The sequence below is a fragment of the Microcebus murinus genome, chromosome 5, assembly GCF_040939455.1.
Source record: "Microcebus murinus isolate Inina chromosome 5, M.murinus_Inina_mat1.0, whole genome shotgun sequence".
In the NCBI taxonomy this organism is placed as follows: domain Eukaryota; kingdom Metazoa; phylum Chordata; class Mammalia; order Primates; family Cheirogaleidae; genus Microcebus; species Microcebus murinus.
The window spans coordinates 111,650,947-111,673,204 of NC_134108.1; the positions used below are offsets into that span (position 1 = coordinate 111,650,947).

General features: G+C 55.7%; 2 protein-coding genes and 1 long non-coding RNA gene across 10 annotated transcripts in view; 2 read left to right on the plus strand and 1 right to left on the minus strand.

Moving 5' to 3' along the window:
- Window positions 1–4,312, minus strand: part of LOC142870998 (uncharacterized) — a 28,868-nt gene extending 24,556 nt beyond the window's left edge. Inside the window, exon 1 of the long non-coding RNA XR_012919348.1 lies at window positions 4,224–4,312. This is a non-coding gene — a long non-coding RNA (uncharacterized LOC142870998). The remainder of the gene's footprint in view (window positions 1–4,223) is intronic.
- Window positions 74–3,142, plus strand: ZBTB12 (zinc finger and BTB domain containing 12). Its single transcript, XM_076003480.1, has one exon. The coding sequence runs from the start codon at window positions 893–895 to the stop codon at window positions 2,270–2,272; it is 1,380 nt and encodes a 459-aa protein (XP_075859595.1). The 5' UTR covers window positions 74–892; the 3' UTR covers window positions 2,273–3,142.
- Window positions 4,244–22,037, plus strand: EHMT2 (euchromatic histone lysine methyltransferase 2). Of its 8 annotated transcripts, XM_012741172.2 has the most exons (28): window positions 4,244–4,531; window positions 5,178–5,241; window positions 5,338–5,556; window positions 5,654–5,907; window positions 7,953–8,037; window positions 8,125–8,165; window positions 8,296–8,451; window positions 10,593–10,727; window positions 10,840–10,954; window positions 11,103–11,204; window positions 11,419–11,567; window positions 11,650–11,793; window positions 11,875–12,110; window positions 12,188–12,370; window positions 12,450–12,532; window positions 12,971–13,077; window positions 13,162–13,284; window positions 13,380–13,481; window positions 15,695–15,799; window positions 15,918–16,072; window positions 16,154–16,321; window positions 17,524–17,668; window positions 18,024–18,101; window positions 18,462–18,577; window positions 18,678–18,764; window positions 20,739–20,817; window positions 20,984–21,159; window positions 21,539–22,037. In XM_012741172.2, exons 1-28 carry the CDS (start codon window positions 4,490–4,492, stop codon window positions 21,717–21,719), a joined length of 3,630 nt encoding a protein of 1,209 aa, XP_012596626.1. In that variant the 5' UTR covers window positions 4,244–4,489; the 3' UTR covers window positions 21,720–22,037. The 8 variants fall into 8 exon arrangements, 7 of the variants coding, with proteins under 7 accessions (XP_012596626.1, XP_075859592.1, XP_012596628.1 ...); XM_076003477.1 differs by lacking the exon at window positions 18,024–18,101; XM_012741174.2 differs by lacking the exon at window positions 11,103–11,204.
- Window positions 22,038–22,258: the final 221 nt, after the last annotated feature.

Genomic DNA, 22,258 nt, shown 5'->3' on the forward strand with positions numbered 1-22,258 from the left:
TTTCCGCTCTGGCGGACAAATAATCCCGGCCAAAGGGGAGGCAAGGCCATCCGGCCCTTTAACCGCGTGGGGGTGCTGGTGAAGAAAGGGGGGGTCGGGACAGGGGGGATCCTGCTCCTTTAATTTCCTCCCCTCTTCCTCCTCCGAGTCCTCGCCGCCGCCGCCGCGCGCGCGGGGCCTGGGAACACACGGCACGAGCCGCCCCGCCCCTCCCCCCTTCCGCCCACGCGGAGCCGGCCCCGCGCGCGCCCCGTGCACCCCCGCGCCTGCGCGCTGCCCAGGCCCTGCCCGTGTGTGGGGGGCGCCGCCGGCCCCGGGGGGGGTGGGGAAAATAGGGGGGAAAAACAGCGTGCGGAACCGGGCCAGGTGAGAGGCGCGTGCACTCAGAGTCGTGGGGCTGGGGGGGCGTGCCACGGAGCTCTGAGCGTGGGGGGGGCGTGCACAATGCGTGCAGGCAGCGGGGGAGGACGTGAAAGGCGCGTGCAAACGTGTAAAGGGGGGCGGAGGAATGAGGCAGTGGGTAAAGGGGGCGGGGTGAGACGAGCCTGCAAGCGGAGCCACCCTGGAGTCCGGAGACCCTGGCCTTTGCTTTCCCCACCCCTTCTCCGTCCTTTCACCGTGGGCGCGCTGGCTCGCCCCATCCTAGCGGGCTGCCGGGCTGGGGGTTGTGGATGCCGCTGCCCCGCCCCCAGGAACCACGCCTCCCTCCTCTCCAAGGGACAGCGTCTTCCCCGGGTTGGGGAAACTGAGGAAGGGGCCTGAAGACTGGGAGATCGCATGGGGGGCTGGGCAAGAATGGGGGCAAGAGTCCTGGAGCCTTGGCTTCCTGAAGCCAGAGACCTTTGTCTCTGACCGGTTTCCTTCCCAACCAGGGTTGCCCACCCCCGCCACAATGGCCTCTGGGGTGGAAGTCCTGCGTTTCCAGCTGCCGGGCCATGAGGCTGCTACGCTGCGGAACATGAACCAGCTCCGGGCAGAGGAGCGGTTCTGCGACGTTACCATTGTGGCCGACAGCCTCAAGTTCCGAGGCCACAAGGTCATCCTGGCCGCCTGCTCGCCGTTCCTGCGAGACCAGTTCCTGCTGAACCCCAGCTCTGAGCTGCAGGTCTCCCTGATGCACAGTGCACGCATTGTGGCTGACCTGCTCCTCTCCTGCTACACGGGGGCCCTGGAATTCGCTGTCAGGGACATCGTCAACTACCTGACGGCCGCCTCCTACCTGCAGATGGAGCACGTGGTGGAGAAATGCCGGAATGCCCTCAGCCAGTTCATTGAGCCCAAAATAGGCCTCAAAGAGGATGGGGTCAGCGAGGCTAGCCTTGTGAGCAGTGTCAGTGCCACCAAGTCCCTCCTCCCTCCAGCCAGGACCCCAAAGCCAGCCCCCAAACCCCCACCCCCACCCCCTCTACCCCCTCCACTCCTGCGGCCAGTGAAGCTGGAGTTCCCACTGGATGAGGACCTGGAGCTGAAGGCAGAGGAGGAGGATGAGGATGAGGATGAGGACGTGTCTGACATCTGTATCGTCAAGGTGGAGTCAGCACTGGAGGTGGCTCACCGGCTCAAACCCCCTGGAGGCTTGGGAGGGGGTCTGGGCATTGGAGGCTCCGCGGGCAGCCACCTTGGGGAGCTGGCCCAGAGCAGTGTGCCCCCCAGCACTGTAGCCCCACCGCAAGGTGTGGTGAAGGCCTGCTACAGCCTGTCGGAGGACGCAGAAGGGGAGGGCCTGCTCTTGATTCCTGGAGGCCGGGCCAGCGTGGGGGCCACCTCAGGCCTGGTGGAAGCAGCAGCGGTGGCCATGGCTGCCCGGGGGGCGGGGGGCAGTCTGGGAGTTGGGGGCAGCCGGGGACCCCTGCCTGGGGGCTTTTCGGGTGGAAATCCCTTGAAGAACATCAAGTGCACCAAGTGCCCAGAAGTGTTCCAGGGCGTGGAGAAGCTGGTCTTCCACATGCGGGCACAGCACTTCATCTTCATGTGCCCTCGCTGCGGCAAGCAGTTCAACCACAGCAGCAACCTCAACCGCCACATGAACGTGCACCGCGGCGTCAAGTCACACTCCTGCGGCATCTGCGGCAAGTGCTTCACGCAGAAGTCCACACTGCACGACCACCTCAACCTGCACTCAGGAGCACGGCCCTATCGCTGCTCCTACTGCGACGTGCGCTTCGCCCACAAGCCTGCCATTAGGCGGCACCTCAAGGAGCAGCACGGAAAGACCACTGCCGAGAACGTGCTGGAGGCCAGCGTGGCTGAGATCAACGTCCTCATCCGCTAGCAGGGCAGGCGTGGAGGCCAGGAGGCTGGGGTTCCTGGGCTGGGTGGGAAGAGGGCTCTTTGGCCCAGGAGAATTGGGGGGTGAGGGGGGCTGGGGCAGAAAGGTAGAGTGGGGAGCCTGAGCAGACACACATCCTGAGGGAGAGAGGAAGATTCCTTGGAGAGAACACTCTGCCTCTTCAGAGTGGAAGAAAAGGATGGAGCCAGGGACAGCATTTCTTGAGAAGGCCAAGGGAATACGGGGTCCCAAAGAAAGATTTTCTTCTCTTAAAGGTGCATGTATATGTGGAGGGAGGGAAAAGGGTCCTATAGAAGAGGGAAAACAAAGACTGGGAAATGTTTTATTCCTGTCTAAGGCTGCCCATGGGGAGGTTCTGACATTTGTCAAGGTAAGAATGGTGGGTGGGTGGGTGGGAATAGGGAGGGTATTTGGCAGGAGACAGCTTAGGTGCTCCTGCTTAGAATAGATGCTTGGGAGAGGGCATGATAGGGGGATAAGAAAGAGTACTGAGTCCCAGAAAAGGAAGGGGAGACAGTTCTTGCATGCTGGGGAAATGGGACTGTGGATACAAGGCTCGCCGAAACTTGAGGGAGAACAAAGGTGCCAGGTAAGAGAATGTGGAAGTGAGCATCCTAGGTAGATATTGGGAAGTGGGGGTACAATAGCAAGAACATTGAATAGATGTGGGGTGGGGGGAGGGCACTTAGAAGAAAGAACACAAGAAGGGCTGTTGGCAGGGGAGAGTAGTAGAGAATTATACAGTATTTTTTAAGAAAACAAAACGTATTTTTTAGGATTTTTTCTGGAGTTTGGGGTTTTAGTTTTTCTGCTTTTGTTTTCCACAAAATAAAAGAAAAATTTTTTTCTTTATACTCTGGCAACTGCGTGTATATGACTGTCCCACTATACTAGACAGCGTCTCCCTCTGATGCTGTGTGCTCAATACCTAGAGGTCACAACTCATGCAGGTCCCATGCCTGAAGAAGTCCAGCCCTAAACACGGAAAGAGAATGTGCCAAGTGAGCTCCTCTGACCAGGGACATCCTCCTCCCCCAGTTCTGCAACCTCAACAACTAGCCAGACACCTCATAGCACAAGTCATGCCAACACATACAAACTGCTCTTCTATTTGAGGGGTTTGGTATCAGTGCTAGGGGATGAGCTACAAGTGGCCGATGTGCCCATGGAAACTATAAGCTGGAATCTGTGTTTGATCATTTTTTGTCTGGGAGAAATGGTTCATGTCTTGGGTAAGCTAGAAACCGCTACATTTGGGTTGGCCTGTGGGAAAGACTACAATTCCCAGAAAGCTCTGGAATAGTTACCCAAATTTAACTACAGTTCCCAGAAGGCCTTGAATTGGCCTCAGGTGCCCTACATGCCAGTGTCAAATACGGTTTGTGAAATCATAACAGATATTCTCCAAATTCTGACCATGTAATATCTAAGGGGACGGTACCCTAAATACTGGGATCAAGGTTGTATATCTTGGTGTGTATCATTCATACTTAAAACTGTCGACTAGGCCATGACCCACGAGTGCCTGTGCTTGTAATGTGTTTGGCAAAAAGGGCTACTTATTGCAGTGTCACCAGACGGTAATGACGCTCAGGCCCCTGGGCTTACCTGGATCCCTAATGCGTGTAGGGGCGTAACACGCAGGGCATAAATAGAAGAGACATTTAGCCCCAGGTTTTCAACAGAGGATGCTCGCTGCTCCAAGGACATGAAGCAGCATGCTAGAACCAGCCAGGAAAAAAGGTGTCCCCTGCGCGTCCCTATCGCCCCCTTTTTGCTCATGAGACGAGGCCAAAACTGAGGCCGAGTCTTCCATCTGGTGACCCAGAAACTAGAAAGACAGAGAAGCAACCAGAGGCGGGATAAGCACAAGCGGGCCGGAGGAAGTACAGCCGCTGCCGAGAGCCAGAGGATTAGACGCTCTGCTTGTTACCTAAAACCGGGTGGGGATGGAGAAGCCACACCTGGACCCAGGCGTGCCTCGTCCTCCGTTCCCTGCAGAGAAGAGGCCAGGAATGACAGGAATTCTCCCCTGCAGTCCCCAGCTTAGGACAGCCACAGCCACCTCCGAGGACGCTCTCAGGGGAAAATGGCCAGAAAGCGCGTAGCGGCTCCTTTAAGGCTCCTCCTCGCCCGCCCGCCCTCGCTCACGTGACCCGGGGCGGCCGCGCGCCGGCTCGGCCCCCCGCGCAAGCGGCGATGGCGGCGGCGGCGGGAGCTGCAGCGGCGGCGGCCGCCGAGGTGCGGAAGGGGAGGGGGAGAGGCGGGTGCATGCCCGCGCGCGCGCCCGGGGGAAGCGCGCACCCGTGCGATGCTCCGGGGGTGCAACGGGGCCGGGGGGCCCGGGCGGGACTTGCAGCAATCCGGGGGGCCAGCACCGGGGGCGGATGAGGGGACCAGGGGGTGGGAGGTGGGGGGAGTGGGCACGGAGGCGCGCGTGCAGCTGCCGGCTGCCCCTGAGTGGGCGGCGGGCGCAGGGGCCCCAGAATCACGCGCGAGGGGCACGAGGGGCCGTCCACTGGGCTGGGGAGCAGCGGGTACTGGAGGGGTTGGTGCCCGGGGTCCCCGCGGCCTGGGGGACAAAGGGGGAGCGGCGCGTGCGGCCGGGAGGAGGGGGCGGGGCCGGGGCGCAGAGGCCCCGCCCCCTCCCCCTCCTCTCTTCTCGGCCCCAGAGATGCGCGGTCTACCGAGAGGGAGGGGGCTGATGCGAGCCCGGGGGAAGGGTCGTGCGGCCCCTCCAGGCAGCCGAGGCCGCGGAAGGGGGGGCCCCCACAGAGGAAGAGGTAGGCCCCGGAGCCTACTCTCTCTTCCCAGGGTCCAGCCATCCTGGGCCCCCCAACTCCCTACTGGGCTGACCAGCCCTCCTGTTCCTTGTCTCCCCTCCCAGGGGGAGGCCCCCGCTGAGATGGGGGCACTGCTGCTGGAGGAGACCAGAGGAGCCCCTGAGAGAGGTGAGTGCCGCAGAAACAGGCCCAGTTGGACGTTAACCTCCCCTAATATAGGATGCCCTGAGTCTGTAGCCCTGAACTTTTTCTCTTTCTCTACAGTTCATGGCTCTTTGGGGGACAACCCTTGTAGTGAGGAGACCCTACCCAAGGCCAGCCCTGATTCCCTGGAGCCTGCTGGACCCTCATCCCCAGCCTCTGTCACTGTCACTGTTGGCGATGAGGGGGCTGACACCCCTGTAGGGGCTATACCACTCATTGGAGATGAACCTGAGAATCTCGAGGGAGATGGGGACCTCCATGGAGGCCGGATTCTGCTGGGTGAGAGGTGGGGGAGTCTGGGGGTGTGGCTGGGGAGTCTTCTGACTTCACCTTCCTCTTATCTTGCCTTCCACCTGCCTGCTTGTCTGTTTTCTAGGCCATGCCACAAAGTCATTCCCTTCTTCCCCCAGCAAGGGGGGTGCCTGTCCTAGCCGGGCCAAGATGTCAATGACAGGGGCTGGAAAATCACCTCCGTCAGTCCAGAGTTTGGCTATGAGGCTGCTGAGTATGCCTGGGGCCCAGGGAACTGCATCAGCAGGGCCTGAACCCCCTTCAGCCACCACCAGTCCAGAGGGGCAGCCCAAGGTCCATCGAGCCCGTAAAACCATGTCCAAACCAGGAAATGGACAGGTGAGGCTTAGGGAGTTGGGTGGGAGAGATTGGAGTAATCAACCATAAACCCCTGGTGGGCTTTTTTACAGTTTAACTTCTAGCCACCTCTAATCCATTCACACCTTCACATATTTAACCAGGGGGGTACTGTGTGTCAGGTAGAGTCCTGTCTTCTTGGAGTTTACATTCTTGGGGTAGGGGTGGTGAAAGTAGAAGTTACAGATGTTGAAGAGTTAATCATATAGTTAATGTATGAATTATGATAATGACTAAGTGAAGGAATTTCAAATCACTCTTCCTTTCTACCTCCGAGCAAGCCCTGGGGGAATTTTTTCATCCTTTATTTTGAAACCGCCTCTGCTCCTTTTGTAAAGTTTCTGCTTGCAATCCAGAGGGGAAAGGAAATGATAGAGGGGAGTGACAAAGGCCTATAATCCCTGAAAAGGTTTTAGGGCTCTGGGTGTCATAACTATTGTGGACCTAAGGGAAAAACTGAGGCAAACGTATAAGTAAAGGGTTCATCTGGGTAAAGTTTGAGGACTGCAACCTGGGAGCAAGTTAGGTTATAAGGCAACATCCACTCCCATTAGCTGCAGTTACAGGTAGGTTTCTAATGGAAAAGGAGTGGCAGTTCCTAAATTGTTTGCCAATAATTTACATTAAAAAATAAAGTAAGCTATTGGTTGGCTATATATTGTTCTTTGTATCACAAATTTTGGGAATTTGAAGATAAAGGATGAGGTAGCACAGCTAGCAGGAACAAAAGGCCTTTAAACAGTTGTCTGGGTAGGGGTGGGCATGGGCATGACTGAAGTCCCATATACTCTTTTCTGGGGCATCTCACATAGCTCAGACTACTCAGCTATGTTTTTTTCTCATTATGATAAAGTTTCATTTATAAATTAGGTACAGTAAGAAATTAACAACAATAACTAATGATAAAATAGCACAAGTATAGTGATAAACCAGCATCACTGAGAAACTACAGGTAAGGTGGGGGCTACTGTAACACAGAAACTGTCCATTTAAAAATGGCTTAGATGGTAATCTAAGCCATTTTTAAATGTGCAGTTTAGGGCGGGGCACAGTGGCTCACGCCTGTAATCCTAGCTCTTTGAGAGGCTGAGGTGGGAGGATCGCTTGAGGCCAGAAGTTTGAGACCAGCTTAAGCAAGAATGAGACTCCGTCTCTGCAAAAAGTAGGAATATTAGCCAGATGTGGTGGCGCACACCTGTAGTTCAGCTACTTGGGAGACTGAGACAAGAGGATCGCTTGAGCCCAGGAGTTTGAGGTTGCAGTGAGCTATGATGATGCCACTGCACTCCAGCTTGGGCAACAGAGTGAGACCCTGTCTCATAAAAAAAAGTATACCGGATAGTGGCATTAAATACTGTCATAATGTATAACCATCAATCTCCATAGCCTTTTCATCTTGCAAAACTGAAGCTCTGTACCTATTAAACTATAACTCTTCATTCCCCTTCCCCCTAGCCCCTGGCAATGATCTTTCCTTTCCATCTCTGAATTTGACTACTTAAGTACCTCACATAAGTGGAATCATACCATGTTTGTCCTTCTGTGACTGGCTTGCTTCACATAGCATAATGTCTCCAAGGTTTATCCCTGTAGCATGTCAGAGTTTCCTTTCTATAGCTGAATAATAGTCTGCTGCATGTATGTACCACATTGTGCTTATTGATTCATTAGTGGCACTTGGATGGCTGCCACATTTTAGCTATTGTGAATAATGCTGCTACGACAATGTTGGCATACGAAGGTCCTTTAGCTTTGCTGAGTTTGTTTTCTCAACTGTAAAATGGATGAGAAAACAACCCTCTCTGCGTGGTTGCAAAGATAAATGAGTGTTAGGTGTGGGGCATGCTTGACACGCTTCCTCTGGGAAACAGCAGGTGTTCTTACTGCTTGCTTTCTGGTTACTGGTGCTTCAGATGGCATATTTGAGGTTGTGGCTCACCACCTCACCTCCACTTGGGGCTCCAGGCTAAGCTAGGCAGAGCTGTAGGTGCTCTCTGACCCTAAGTGTGCTCCCTCTTGGCCCCCAGCCCCCGGTCCCCGAAAAGCGGCCCCCTGAAGTGCAGCATTTCCGCATGAGTGATGACGTCCACTCTCTGGGGAAGGTGACCGCAGGTCAGTCCCGCCTCTCATTCCCTGCGGCTTGCTGTGTTCTATCCTGAAGGCTTAGAGTCCAGGCCTCATTCCCTTCTCTCCTTGCAGACACGGCCAAAAGGAGGAAGCTGAACTCGGGATCTGGACTGGTGAGCCCGTGCAGCAGGGCCTCTGCCCTGGGAGCTGCTCCTGCAGAGCCCAGACCCTGGCCGGCATCCTGTGCTCCAGAGAACCGGGTGGAGAGTGCCGGCGGCCTCAATTTTTCTGATCTTTTTCTAGTTGGAGGAGTTGGGTTCTGCCCGGGGTTCAGGAGAAGTGGCTGTGCAGAAGGGGGACCCCGGGCCCCTGGAGGAGTGGGAGACAGTGGTAGCTGACGACTTCAGCCTCTACTACGATTCCTACTCCGTGGACGAGCGCGTGGACTCTGACAGCAAGGTGAGGGCCGGCCATCTCCGGTCAGCTTCCCCATGCCCCGGCTTCCCCAGCCCTCCCTGTTGCCTGCCTTTTTCTCTTTCTTTTTATCTTCTGAACTCCCACTAATTTAGTCTGGGACTTGTTTCCAGTGTGTGCTCCCGCCTGTTCCATCCCTTGTCCCTTTCCACAGAGCTGGCCATGGCCCAGCACTTTGGATTTATTGTCCCTTTTTTTAAAAAACATACATTATGCCATTTATGTAAAATTCAAAACCATCTCATTTTTGTTGTTTGTTGCTTGCTTGTTTACTCTGTTGCCCTTTGGTTTTTTCTCATATGTTTGTCTGCAGTATAATGTTTAGTCTTGCTGATTTTGCTTTTTATTTAATGCTTTATCAGGGAGGCTTTCAGTTATCCACAGAAGAGTAGAACAGCGAGCCCCTGTGTACCCATCACCCAGCCCCAACTATTGTTTGTTTGTTTTTGTTTTTTTTTTGAGACAGAGTCTTGCTTTGTTGCCCAGGCTAAAGTGAGTGCCGTTGCATCAGCCTAGCTCACAGCAACTTCAGACTCCTGGGCTCAAGCAATCCTCCTGCCTCAGCCTCCCGAATAGCTGGGACTATAGGCATGCACCACCATGCCCGGCTAATTTTTTCTATTTATATTAGTTGGCCAATTAATTTCTTTCTATTTTTAGTAGAGACGGGGTCTCGCTCTTGGTCAGGCTGGTTTTGAACTCCTGACCTCAAGCAGTCCGTCCGCCTCGGCCTCCCAGAGTGCTAGGATTACAGGCGTGAACCACCGCGCCTGGCCCCCAACTATTGTTAATCCACAGCTGATCTTGACCCATCTGTACCCTTCTCACACACCCCTAGTGGATTGTTCTAAAGCAAATCCTAGACATCTGTATGATTTTACCTAGAAATGTTTCCATACATATCTCTAAATATAAAGCCTCTTTTTAATGTCATTGCATTACTATTTTCACACTTAAAAAGTACTTTCTAATACTATCTAATGACCTGTCAGTCTTCACACTTCCTCAGTTGTTCACGAATGGGTTTTTATCAAATCCAAATGAGGTCCACACATTGATTTGATGACATGTGTCTTAGGTCTCTCTTGGTATTTAGGTTTCCCTGCCTTCTAAAAACATTTTTCCTCTCCATTTATTTGTTGAAGAAACCAGATCAGTTGCCCTACAGAATTTCTCACATTTAGAAGTTTGCTGATTGGGTGGGGATTGACACGTTCCTCTCTGCCTGGTATTTCCTGTCAACTGATAGATCTAGAAGCATGATCAGCTTCGGGTTCCAAGTAGACTTGACAGTGGGTACGTGTGCTGGTGTGATTCTGATTGTATCATGTTAGGATGCAAAGGGCATCTGATCTTTTTTTTTTTTTTTTTTTTTTTGAGACAGAGTCTCGCTCTGTTGTCCAGGCTAGAGTGAGTGCCATGGCGTCAGCCTAGCTCACAGCAACCTCAAACTCCTGGGCTCGACCAATCCTCCTGCCTCAGCCTCCCGAGTATCTGGGACCACAGGCAGGCGCCACCATGCCCGGCTAATTTTTTCTGTATATTTTTAGTTGGCCAATTAATTTCTTTTTATTTTTAGTAGAGACGGTGTCTCACTCTTGCTCAGGCTGGTCTCGAACTCCTGACCTTGAGCAATCCACCCACCTCATCCTCCCTGAGTGCTAGGATTACAGGCGTGAGCCACCTCCTCCGGCCTGGTCATTCTTAGTGACATTAAGATTGGCCAGTAGGTTTAGGTGATGTCAGCCTGATACCTTCATTATAAAGTTCCTCATTAGCTTTTCTTCTAGAGTTTTTAGCAGCCATTGATAGTCTTGCCTATCTGTGAACTTCATAAAACAGGTATTGAACTATATATTTGTCTTCTACAACTTGCTTGTTCTTTTATTTAACATTATGTTGCCAAGACCCATACACACTGTTGTAGCTTCAGCACCTTTTCACTGCTGTCTAATACTCCACCTGTCCACTCTTTGCCTTCTCTCTGCCCACACTCACCTTCTATAGGAGCCACGCCTGAGTGGCAGTGGCAGTGGTGGCGGTGGTGGTGGTGGTGGTTTTGTTCCTTTATTTATGTCATTGTCTGAGTCCTGAGCATTAGATATGTCCTGCTCTGCCTCTCTCAGTCTGAAGTTGAAGCTCTGGCTGAACAACTGAGTGAAGAGGAGGAAGAGGAAGAGGAAGAAGAAGAAGAGGAGGAGGAAGAGGAAGAAGAGGAGGAAGAAGAAGAAGATGAGGAGTCAGGGAATCAGTCAGATCGGGTAAGAGTGGGGGACATCTCCAGAGGAGTGGGGACTGTGGGGCTGGAGGTCTGAGTCCTAGAGGGATGGCTGGGGGCGGGGCGAGGTCCCCGACTCTCTTCCTCCTCTTCAGAGTGGTTCCAGCGGCCGGCGCAAGGCCAAAAAGAAATGGCGAAAGGATAGCCCGTGGGTGAAGCCCTCTCGGAAACGGCGGAAGCGGGAGCCTCCACGGGCCAAGGAGCCTCGAGGTGAGGAGGCTCCTGTTTTTGTGTCCCCTCATCCAGTCCCCTCCTAGCCCGGAGAGCACGCGCTACACACACGCTCACGCGTGTCCACCCGCATGTACCCACGCATCCAGGCACCTGTGAGCTCTCACCCTCTCTGTCTCTGTGTCAGGAGTGAATGGTGTGGGCTCCTCAGGCCCCAGTGAGTACATGGAGGTCCCTCTGGGGTCCCTGGAGCTGCCCAGCGAGGGGACCCTCTCCCCCAACCACGCTGGTAATTGCCAATTGCTGGGACAGGGAGCCACTAGGGGGCGTCCTCAGGGCAGGAGGGAAAGGGGAGGAGGGGGCCTGCCAGAGCCAGGGTCTGTGGCCAGGCTTTGGGGGATCTGGAGCATGGAGGGAGCGGCAGGGTGGGAGTGAGAGGACCCGCCAGGGAGCCAGTAGGTGAGGGCAGAGCCCTCTACAACTCCCTTTCTCCTCTGCCCAAGGAGTGTCCAACGACACGTCTTCGCTGGAGACAGAGCGCGGGTTTGAGGAGCTGCCGCTCTGCAGCTGCCGCATGGAGGCGCCCAAGATCGACCGCATCAGCGAGAGAGCAGGGCACAAGTGCATGGCCACCGAGAGTGTGGACGGAGAGGTGGGCTGCCGGGCGACGTTCGGGGGGTCCAGCCCTGGGCCCCAGCCTCACCCTCTGTTCCTGCCACCCTCCCTGCCTGCAGCTGCTGGGCTGCAACGCCGCGATCCTGAAGCGGGAGACCATGAGGCCATCCAGCCGCGTGGCACTGATGGTGCTCTGTGAGGCCCACCGCGCCCGCATGGTCAAACACCACTGCTGCCCAGGCTGCGGCTACTTCTGTACAGCAGTAAGTCACAGTGGGACAGGGGGGCGTTCTCCATAGGGGAGGAGGCCCTAGATCCTGACCGTGTCCTTTCCCTGCCCCCAGGGCACCTTCCTGGAGTGCCACCCTGACTTCCGTGTGGCCCACCGCTTCCACAAGGCCTGTGTGTCCCAGCTGAATGGCATGGTCTTTTGTCCCCACTGTGGGGAAGATGCGTCCGAGGCCCAGGAGGTGACCATCCCCCGGGGTGATGGGGTGACCCCACCAGCGGGCACTGCAGCGCCTGCGCCCCCACGCCTGGCCCAGGATGCCCCTGGGAGAGCGGACACTTCCCAGCCCAGGTACGGGCCCCCCTTCTCTTCTGTCTGTTCCCTGCCCCGTCCCTGCCTCCCCCAGACACCAGCACCTTCTCCCACAGTGCCCGGATGCGAGGGCATGGGGAGCCCCGGCGCCCGCCCTGTGAGCCCCTGACCGACACCATCGACAGCTCGGGGCCGTCCCTGACCCTGCCTAATGGGGGCTGCCTCTCAGCCGTGGGGCTGCCGCTGGGGCCGGGCCGGGAGGCCCTGGAAAAGGCCCTGGTCATCCAGGAGTCGGAGAGGTGAGCGAGGGGCTGCACTTGGCACTGCAGAGCAGCGCGAGGCTGGAATCTGAGTGCCCCTCCTCCCCTCCCGTGGCAGGCGGAAGAAGCTCCGTTTCCACCCCCGGCAGCTGTACCTGTCGGTGAAGCAGGGGGAGCTGCAGAAGGTGATCCTGATGCTGTGTGAGTGCCGCTCCCTCACCCAGCCGGCCGAGCTCCAGCCCCGTCCCAGGCGCTGGGCCGGGTCCGGAGTACAGTCCTGAAGGACTTAGTGTGACGGGAGAAAGGCACACATAGCCGGTGACCATGGGGACCGTGGGGACTCGTGGGTGCTGGGTACTGTGCTGAGTGCTCACACACCTTCACTCGCTGGGGCCTTCCCAGCGCGAGGGCACGAAGGCTGAGGAACTGGAGGCAGAGCGGGTGTGAGCCCGGGCAGAGCTGGTGCTCTGGACCCGCCCTCCGATCAGTGCCGTGTGGAAGCGAGCACAGAGGATGCCCAAGAGAGGCTCCTGACCTGGCTGGGGCCCCGAAAAGCCTTCCGGGGGGAAGTGCCACCCGCCCCCTAGCTTGCTTACTGCTTATCCCTCCCTCCTCCGGTGTGGTGGCCTCTCCTCGCAGTGGACAACCTGGACCCCAACTTCCAGAGTGACCAGCAGAGCAAGCGCACACCCCTGCACGCGGCCGCCCAGAAGGGCTCTGTGGAGATCTGCCATGTGCTGCTGCAGGTCAGCACAGGCCCGGCCCTCTGCCTCGGACCCCTCCCCTGCCCAGCACCTCCCTGGTGCCAGCCCCCCTGCCTCTCCTCGCAGGCTGGAGCCAACATCAATGCAGTGGACAAACAGCAGCGGACACCGCTGATGGAGGCCGTGGTGAACAACCACCTGGAGGTGGCCCGCTACATGGTGCAGCGTGGCGGCTGCGTCTACAGCAAGGTGCGTCAGCCAGACAGGCAGCAGGGACTGGCCCCGGGAGTCAGGAACCAGCTTTGAGGTGCCAGGCAGCGGCTCATCTGCCCATGTCTCCTCAGGAGGAGGACGGTTCCACCTGTCTCCACCATGCAGCCAAAATCGGGAACTTAGAGATGGTCAGCCTGCTGCTCAGCACGGGACAGGTGGACGTCAATGCACAGGTCAGTGCCCGCACGGCTCCCCTGGGTCCCTTGCGCCTGGGTTCCACGGCCCAGCCCCAGGCCTGGCCCCCTTCCTCCTTCATCTGACCCCTGACCCTTTCACTGTGTCACACCTCTCTTGTCCATCCCTGTCTTTCTTCCTCTTTGTCTGTATTTCTCTTCACTGTTTTTTTTTTCTTGCTTCTTTCTCTTTATCAGTGTGCAGAATAATCAGTTCCTGCCTCAATTTCTGAAAGTATCCACAGAGGTGTTTTCATTAACTTTTTTTTTTTTTTTTTTTTTTTGAGACAGAGTCTCGCTTTGTTGCCCAGGCTAGAGTGAGTGCCGTGGTGTCAGCCTAGCTCACACCAACCTCAATCTCCTGGGCTCAAGCAATCCTGTTGCCTCAGCCTCCCAAGTAGCTGGGACTACAGGCATGCGCCACCATGCCCAGCTAATTTTTTCTATATATATTAGTTGGCCAATTAATTTCTTTCTATTTATAGTAGAGATGGGGTCTCGCTCTTGCTCAGGCTGGTTTCGAACTCCTGACCTCGAGCAATCCGCCCGCCTCAGCCTCCCAGAGAGCTAGGATTACAGGCGTGAGCCACCGCGCCCAGCCTAACTCTTGAGTTTGATAGGTTGTACATGTTTTATTCTGTTACTGACACTCTTCTTGGTCTTTGAATTGTTCTGTCTTTGTCCAGGAGGAGCCCCTTGTAGTAGGGCCCTGTGGCCTTTAAGACTATCTTGATCTTTCAGCACATTTCCTGCCCCAGACTCAGAATCTACCATTTCTCTAAGAAAGTCTCATTCCTTTACATGGGAAACACTTTTCACAGCATGTAATCTGTGTACCCAGCAGTGTTTATTGCTATTGTGTTGTCACTGCATCTAGGGCTTTTGAATAGGCAGACATAGGAAATGTGTTTTTTCGTTTTGTATTTTTAAGAGACAGAGGTCTTGCTGTGTTGCCCAAGCTGGAGTGCAGTGGCAATTCACAGGCGTGATCAGAGCATACTGCAGCCTTGAAATCCTGGGCCCAAGCGATCTCCTGCCTCAGCCTCCCACGTAGCTGGAACTATAAGTGTACACCACAGCACCCAGCCTCCTCTGGATTTTTGTTTGGTTGTTTTTGAGACAGTCTATCTCTGTTGCCTTGAGTAGAGTGCTGTGGCGTTAGCCTAGCTCATAGCAACCTCAAACTCCTGGGCCCAGGTGATCCTCCTGCCTCAGCCTCCCAAGTAGCTGGGACTACAGGCATGCGCCACCATGCCCAGCTAATTTTTCTATTTTTAATAGAGACAGGGTCTTGCTCTTGCACAGGCTGGTCTCGAACTCCTGACCTCAAGTGATCCTACCACCTCGGCCTCCTAGAGTGCTAGGATTATACACATGAGCCACCACGCCTGGCCTGTGGTTTTTTGTTTATTTTCTGTGTTTAATTTTTTGTTTTGTTTTTTATGACAAGACCTCACTCTGGTGCCCAGGCTAGAGTGCTGGGACTCACAGGTACACACTACCACACCCAACTAATTTTTTTTTACACACAGAGCCTCACTTTGTTGCTCAGGCTGGTCCTGGACTCCTGGCCTCACTCGATCCTCTCACCTCAGCCTTCCAAAGTGCTAGGATTAGAGGTGTGAGCCACCGTGCCTAGCTGCTTATTATATGTTTTTCTTTTACCTCAGACATAAGGAAATACCTGGCTGCATTTTTCTTTTCTTTTCTTTTCTTTTTTCTTTTCTTTTCTTTTTTTTTTGAGACAGAGTCTTGCTCTGTTGCCCAGGCTAGAGTGAGTGCCGTGGCGTCAGCCTGGCTCACAGCAACCTCAGACTCCTGGGCTCAAGCGATCCTCCTGCCTCAGCCTCCCGAGTAGCTGGCACTACAGGCACGTGCCACCATGCCCGGCTAATTTTTTATATATATTTTTAGTCAGCCAATTAATTTCTTTCTATTTTTAGTAGAGACAGCTGCATTTTTCAGAAAGAGAAAAATGATTTACCTCATTCTGCCCACAGCCTGCGGCCAATAGGCACTATTTAGTCCCATTTTATAGATGAGAAAAATGAGACCCAGAGACATTAGGTGGCTTGCGCAGGGTCCCACAACTTGTGGGTGGTGGGGCCAGGAGTCACACTCCAAGTCTGGCTCCAGGCGTGTGCCTTTGACCGCGTGCTGCTTTGGTGAGCAGGGCCAGCTGCCCTCCCCCCTCACTCACTCCCTGCCCACAGGACAGCGGGGGGTGGACGCCCATCATCTGGGCCGCGGAGCACAAGCACATTGAGGTGATCCGCATGCTGCTGACACGGGGTGCCGACGTCACCCTCACTGACAACGTGAGTGGGAGTCTGGAGGGGCTGGGAGGAGGCGGGCAGCCCCAGGCCCCTGCGCGAGGGGGAGGCTGGATCCAAGGTCTCAGCTGCCTGCACCCCACCCTGCCTCCCACCTCCACAGGAGGAAAACATCTGCTTGCACTGGGCCTCGTTCACGGGCAGTGCTGCCATCGCTGAAGTCCTCCTGAATGCCCGCTGTGACCTCCACGCCGTCAACTACCATGGAGACACGCCCCTGCACATCGCGGCGCGGGAGAGCTACCACGACTGCGTGCTGTGAGCCCACCACCCCCCGGCCCCCTTTCCCCACCTCTCCCAGCCCCAGACCCCACACGTGGGTGTCCTGTCCCCTGCCAGGTTGTTCCTGTCACGTGGCGCCAACCCTGAGCTGCGGAACAAGGAGGGAGACACAGCGTGGGACCTGACTCCCGAGCGCTCCGACGTGTGGTTTGCACTCCAGCTCAACCGCAAGCTGCGGCTCGGGGTGGGGAATCGAGCCATCCGCACTGAGAAGATCATCTGCCGGTGAGTTTGCCCCCCACCCCGCCCCATGGACCCAGAACTGCCACCTGCCCCTCACTAGGCCCCACTGCATCCCCATGATAACCCCCACCCTCCCCATGCCCCACTGAATCCCCAGAACCACCCCTGCCCCTCTCCCCACTAGGATTGCCAGATACAGCAAATAAAAATAGAAGACAGACACCAGTTAACTGGTATTTCAGATGAGTAATGCATACTGTTTTCATGTAAGAATGGCTAATGCTGCTTGGCGAGGTGGCTCACACCTGTAATCCTAGCACTCTGGGAGGCCGAGGTGGGAGGATCACTTGAGGCCAGGAGTTCAGACCAGTCTGAGCAACATAGTGAGACCCAGTCTCTACAAAAAATAGAAAAATTAGCCAAGTGTGATGGCACGTGCCTGTAGTCCTAGCTTACTAGGGAGGCTGAGGCAGGAGGATCACTTAAGCGCAGGAGTCTGAGGTTGCAGTGAGCTAGGAAGATGCCACTGCATTCTACCTGGGGCAACAGAGTGAGTCTTTGTCTCAAAAAAAAAAAAAAGAATGGGGACATACTTATTGAAAAGTTATGGCCGGGCGCAGTGGCTCATGCCTGTAATCCTAGCACTGTGGGAGGCCGAGGCGGGTGGATTGCTTGAGGTCAGGAGTTCAAAACCAGCCTGAGCGAGAGTGAGACCCCATCTCTACTATAAATAAAAAGAAACTAATTGGCCAACTAATAGATATAGAAAAATTAGCCGGGCATGGTGGCACGTGCCTGTAGTCCCAGCTACTCGGGAGGCTGAGGCAGGAGGAGGATTGCTTGAGCCCAGGAGTTTGAGGTTGCTGTGAGCTAGGCTGACGCCACGGCACTCACTCTAGCCTGGGCAACAAAGCGAGACTCTGTCTCAAAAAAAAAAGTTATTGGCTGGTCCGATGGTAGTGGGTTATCAGAACTTATTCACATTAGTGTCACTAAAGTTGGTATTCAACCCCCCACTGCTAAATTTGACTGGCTTTAAAAAAAAAATTAAAAAAAAAAAAAGTTATTTCTTGTTTATTAAAATTCAAATATAACTGGCTACCCTGCATTTTATCTGGCAACCTTACTCCCCTGAGCCCCACCCCTTCCTCACGCCCAGGCACCTCCCAGCTCTCTCCTTGCATCTAGCGGAGCCCCTCACCCCCTGCTCTAGCCTCCCAGCCATGACTCCCCTTCTTCTTCAGGGATGTGGCTCGGGGCTATGAGAATGTGCCCATTCCCTGCGTCAATGGTGTGGATGGGGAGCCCTGCCCCGAGGATTACAAGTATATCTCCGAGAACTGTGAGACATCCACCATGAACATCGACCGCAACATCACCCACCTGCAGGTGAGTGAGGGGCCTTGGGCCTTCCCAAAAGAGCCAAGTACAGTTGGGAAAGTGGACCAGCAGGGGCATCTGGCCAAGGGACTGGGGGCTGAGGAGTCCTGGCAAGGGGTTGCATCCACCCAGGGGAAGGAGTCCTTCTGGGTCATGTTAAGGTATATCACGAGCTCATGGTAGCCCTGGGGACACCACCAGCAGCAACATAAATTGCTTTCCTCTCACTTTGGGACCATCACCATCCATTGTCCTAAAACATGGACCCAAGGAAGGACAGTGGTTGTGGATTTGGGGAGCCCATGAGTTGAGGAGCCAAAACCAATTCTGGGGGCTGAGCTAATGCTCTGCCTCCATGCCCCAGCACTGCACGTGTGTGGACGACTGCTCCAGCTCCAACTGCCTGTGCGGCCAGCTCAGCATCCGATGCTGGTATGACAAGGTACACCCCTCGCCTGTCCAGTGATGCTTGGCCACTCCTGCAGAGCAGCTAGCCCCACGCCAATTCCCTGAGACCTTGTCTCACCTCCTGCCCTGTGGGGGAAGTGACAGAGAGGACAGGGAAGACATAGGGATTTTTGCAATGCTGCCAGTGATGAGCCTTTGCCCAGGTCTATGCAAATCAAGGGTGATGCTAGTGTGCTTCCTGTTCCCTGATCTCAGACTTATGTGCCCCACCCCCCATCCTGCTCGTCTCTGTGTTGGAGTCAGCAGTGGGTTTTTCTGTAGAGTCCTAGGGTCCCTGGGCAGCTGAGATAACCCCCCAGAGAAACCACTGTCCTCCTCTCCCTCCACACTTCAGGACGGGCGGCTGCTCCAGGAATTTAACAAGATCGAGCCCCCCCTGATTTTCGAGTGTAACCAGGCTTGCTCCTGCTGGAGAAACTGCAAGAACCGTGTCGTGCAGAGCGGCATCAAGTGAGGCCCTGGCCCTGCGGGGCCCCCACCCCACCCCCTCTGCCCTTCCCCTGGGCTTTACCAGGGCCGCCTCCTACAGCGTCCTCTCTCCCTCTGCCAGGGTACGGCTGCAGCTCTACAGAACAGCCAAGATGGGCTGGGGCGTCCGCGCCCTGCAGACCATCCCTCAGGGGACCTTCATCTGCGAGTGAGTTGCCAGGGGTTACTTGACCCCTGGGGAGAGGAGGGCACAGCCACCTCTGACCCCCAGGCCTCCTGAGTCATGTCTCCCCTCCTGCCCACTCTGCCAGACTCCTCTGACCCCACCCCCACCGCCAAGGTCCCCGCCTACCTTCGCTGCCCAGACCACAGAGCGTGTCTCCCCCCACCATCTCCGCGTGTTTCTCAGCCGTGCACTCTCTCCCGCCCTTACCTTCGGGGGAAGCACCAGTCTTGGGGACAGACAGACCTGGGATTGAGCCTTGCTCCGCTGATGAGTGTTCTGGCCAAGTTACCTGACCTCTTTGAGCCTTATTTTTCTTCTCTGCGAAATGGGGACGATAACAGTTACTTTTCTGTCCACCTCCAAGGCCTGTCCCTCTCCCTCAGTCCTTCTGCCCAGCATCTGTAATCTCCCCCTTTCTCCTGGCTCTTGCCCCATGGCCCTCTAACTCACCCAGCTCTCCTTTCACCTTTAAAAACAAACCAGTCAGGCCGGGCGCGGTGGCTCACGCCTGTAATCCTAGCACTCTGGGAGGCCGAGGCGGGTGGATTGCTCAAGGTCAGGAGTTCAAAACCAGCCTGAACAAGAGCGAGACCCCGTCTCTACTATAAATAGAAAGAAAATTAATTGGCCAACTAATACATACAGAAAAAATTAGCCGGGCATGGTGGCGCATGCCTGTAGTCCCAGCTACTCAGGAGGCTGAGGCAGTAGGATCGCTTGAGCCCAGGAGTCTGAGGTTGCTGTGAGCTAGGCTGCCGCCATGGCACTCACTCTAGCCTGGGCAACAAAGTGAGACTCTGTCTCAAAAAAAAAAAAAAAAAAAAAAAAAACCAGTCCTTGGCCAGGCGCCATGGCTCACGCCTGTCATCCTAGCTCTCTGGGAAGCCAAGGCGGGCGGATCACTCAAGGTCAGGAGTTTGAAACCAGCCTGAGCAAGAGCGAGACCCCGTTTCTACTAAAAATAGAAAGAAATTAATTGGCCAACTAAAAATATATAGAAAAAATTAGCCGGGCATGGTGGCGCATGCCTGTGTTCCCAGCTACTCGGGAGGCTGAGGCAGGAGGATCGCTTGAGCCCAGGAGTTTGAGGTTGCTGTGAGGTAGGCTGACGCCACAGCACTCTAGCCCAGGTGACAGAATGAAACTGTCTCAAAAAAAACAAACAAACCAGTCCTTTAGCTGCATTTGCCTGTCCAGGGGGCCCTCTAGTTTCTCCTCTCTCCACCATGTCATATCTCAACTTGGCGGACAAGTGGCCCCTCCTGCTACGCCTCAGCTTCCCCACCATCTGTTCACTGCCTGTCCCTGCCACGCATTCTGCTGACGCTGCCTCTCCTCGGCCATGCCCACCCCAGCGCCTGCTATGTGTGTCTTGGTCTTTCTTCTGGCTTCTGCTCACCCCCTCTTAGACAACTGGCTCCTCTTCCCCCGCTGCTGTCCACATGTGGGTGGTCCCAGCCCCTGCTCATGCCCTGAGCTGCTCTGTGGCTCCAGCTCTTCCTGCAGCCCTGGCCCCTCCTGTCCTTCAGCCCTGCAGCACCCATCCTGCGGGGTGGCTCCTAGTACATAAACCTCCCTGTGTTAAACCCAAACAAATGTCCCCACCCAAGCCAATTGCCCCTAGACATCAGTCCCCTTGGTCACACGCCCATGCCGGCATTGAGGCTGGAATGCTGCCCTTTAACTCTCTCACCACCGCTTCCCTCACCCACACCTGCTAGCCCCACCTGTCGCTCCAGCTGACAGGGGACCCCGGCTGGCTGGATTGTGCCGTGTTGTCCCTCACGTGCCTGTGTCTCCACGTTCCCCCTCCTGATCTTCTCCCCTGGGCCCACTATGCCCTGGGGTCTGGGAGGTTCATGGACAGTGACAGCATTTGACTAGTAGCGCAAGAGGGTTCCAGGGGCTTGTGAGGGGAGACCCTGCTGCCCTGCAGGACGACTTCCTGTCCCACAGGTATGTTGGGGAGCTGATCTCCGATGCTGAGGCTGATGTGAGAGAGGATGATTCTTACCTCTTTGACCTAGACAACAAGGTGGGCAGGGGTACCCCTTCCCCCTGCTCCTAGCGGGTGTGTTTCTGGAGCCCCTCCCCCCCGGAAGTCAGCAGATGAAAACCTGGGAGGAGGAACTGGTGGGAGTGGGGAGGTTGGCCGGTAGGGCAGGGCAGGGTGGACGTGAAGAGTGAGGCCCCGCCCTCAGGATGGAGAGGTGTACTGCATTGATGCCCGTTACTACGGCAACATCAGCCGCTTCATCAACCACCTGTGTGACCCCAACATCATTCCCGTCCGGGTCTTCATGCTGCACCAAGACCTGAGATTTCCGCGCATTGCTTTCTTCAGTTCCCGAGACATCCGAACTGGGGAGGAGCTAGGGTGAGACTCCGGGGGCTCTGCCGGGGGTGGGAGGCGCAGCGTGGGGCCTGACAGCTGCAGAGTGCCTACTTTCCAAGCATGGGCTAGAGTGAGCTGCTCAGTGTTCGATGTATGTGAAAGTCCCCTGCACGGCGTGTTGCAATGAAGAGTCCTGAGCCCGAGGTTCTGGTTCAAGAGGTCTGGGATGGGGCCAAGCGTCTGCGTTTCTTAGAAGTTGCCAGGCCATGCCGATGCTGCGCGTTCATAGCACATAGTGACAGAAGGGCTTAGAACCCATCTGGAGAAGATGGGGTGTCCCTGCCTCCCTGCTAGGGAGTGGGATCCACAGGGTCTTTGGGCAGCTGGGTACAGCTCCCACAAGCTCCTGTGCTCCTGGCAGGTTTGACTATGGTGACCGCTTCTGGGACATCAAAAGCAAATACTTCACCTGCCAGTGTGGCTCTGAGAAGTGCAAGCATTCAGCTGAAGCCATTGCTCTGGAACAGAGCCGCCTGGCCCGCCTGGACCCCCACCCCGAGCTGCTGCCCGAGCTCAGCTCGCTGCCCCCAGTCAACACCTGAGAATGGACCGCAGGCTCCTCTCCCAGCCTGGATGGCCACCAGTTCAGCAGCCTCCTCTGCCACTTGCTGCCCACAGCCCGTGCCTGGGGTGCTGCCATCTTCTCTCCCCACCACCCCTCACATTCCTCAATCAGAGACCCCAGCCAGGCCCTGGAGGTCTGACAGCCCCTCTCTCACAGAGCTGGCTCCTCCCTAGGAGGGCGACTTCAGGGCTGGCCACCTCCCAGCCCCACTCAGCTGAAGTTTGATAAATTGAAATCAGACCTCTCTGCCAACTAGTTTCTTCGGTTCTCAATAAATGTTGGGTTTGGTAATAAACTGGGTGACTGTTGTGTGGGGTGTGGAGGAAGCGACAGCTGGAGGGAATGTGGGTCCAAGGGCCAGAGCAGGGGCAGGTGTGGCTGCTGCAGACAGCGCCCAGTTGGGGAGGGTCGTGAGGGACCGTGTGCGGCAGGGGCTGGTCAAGGGCATAAATCGAGGCAAATTCCAACACTTAATCTTTGTGGGTGGGGAGTGTACCACAGTTGAGGCAGTTTGTG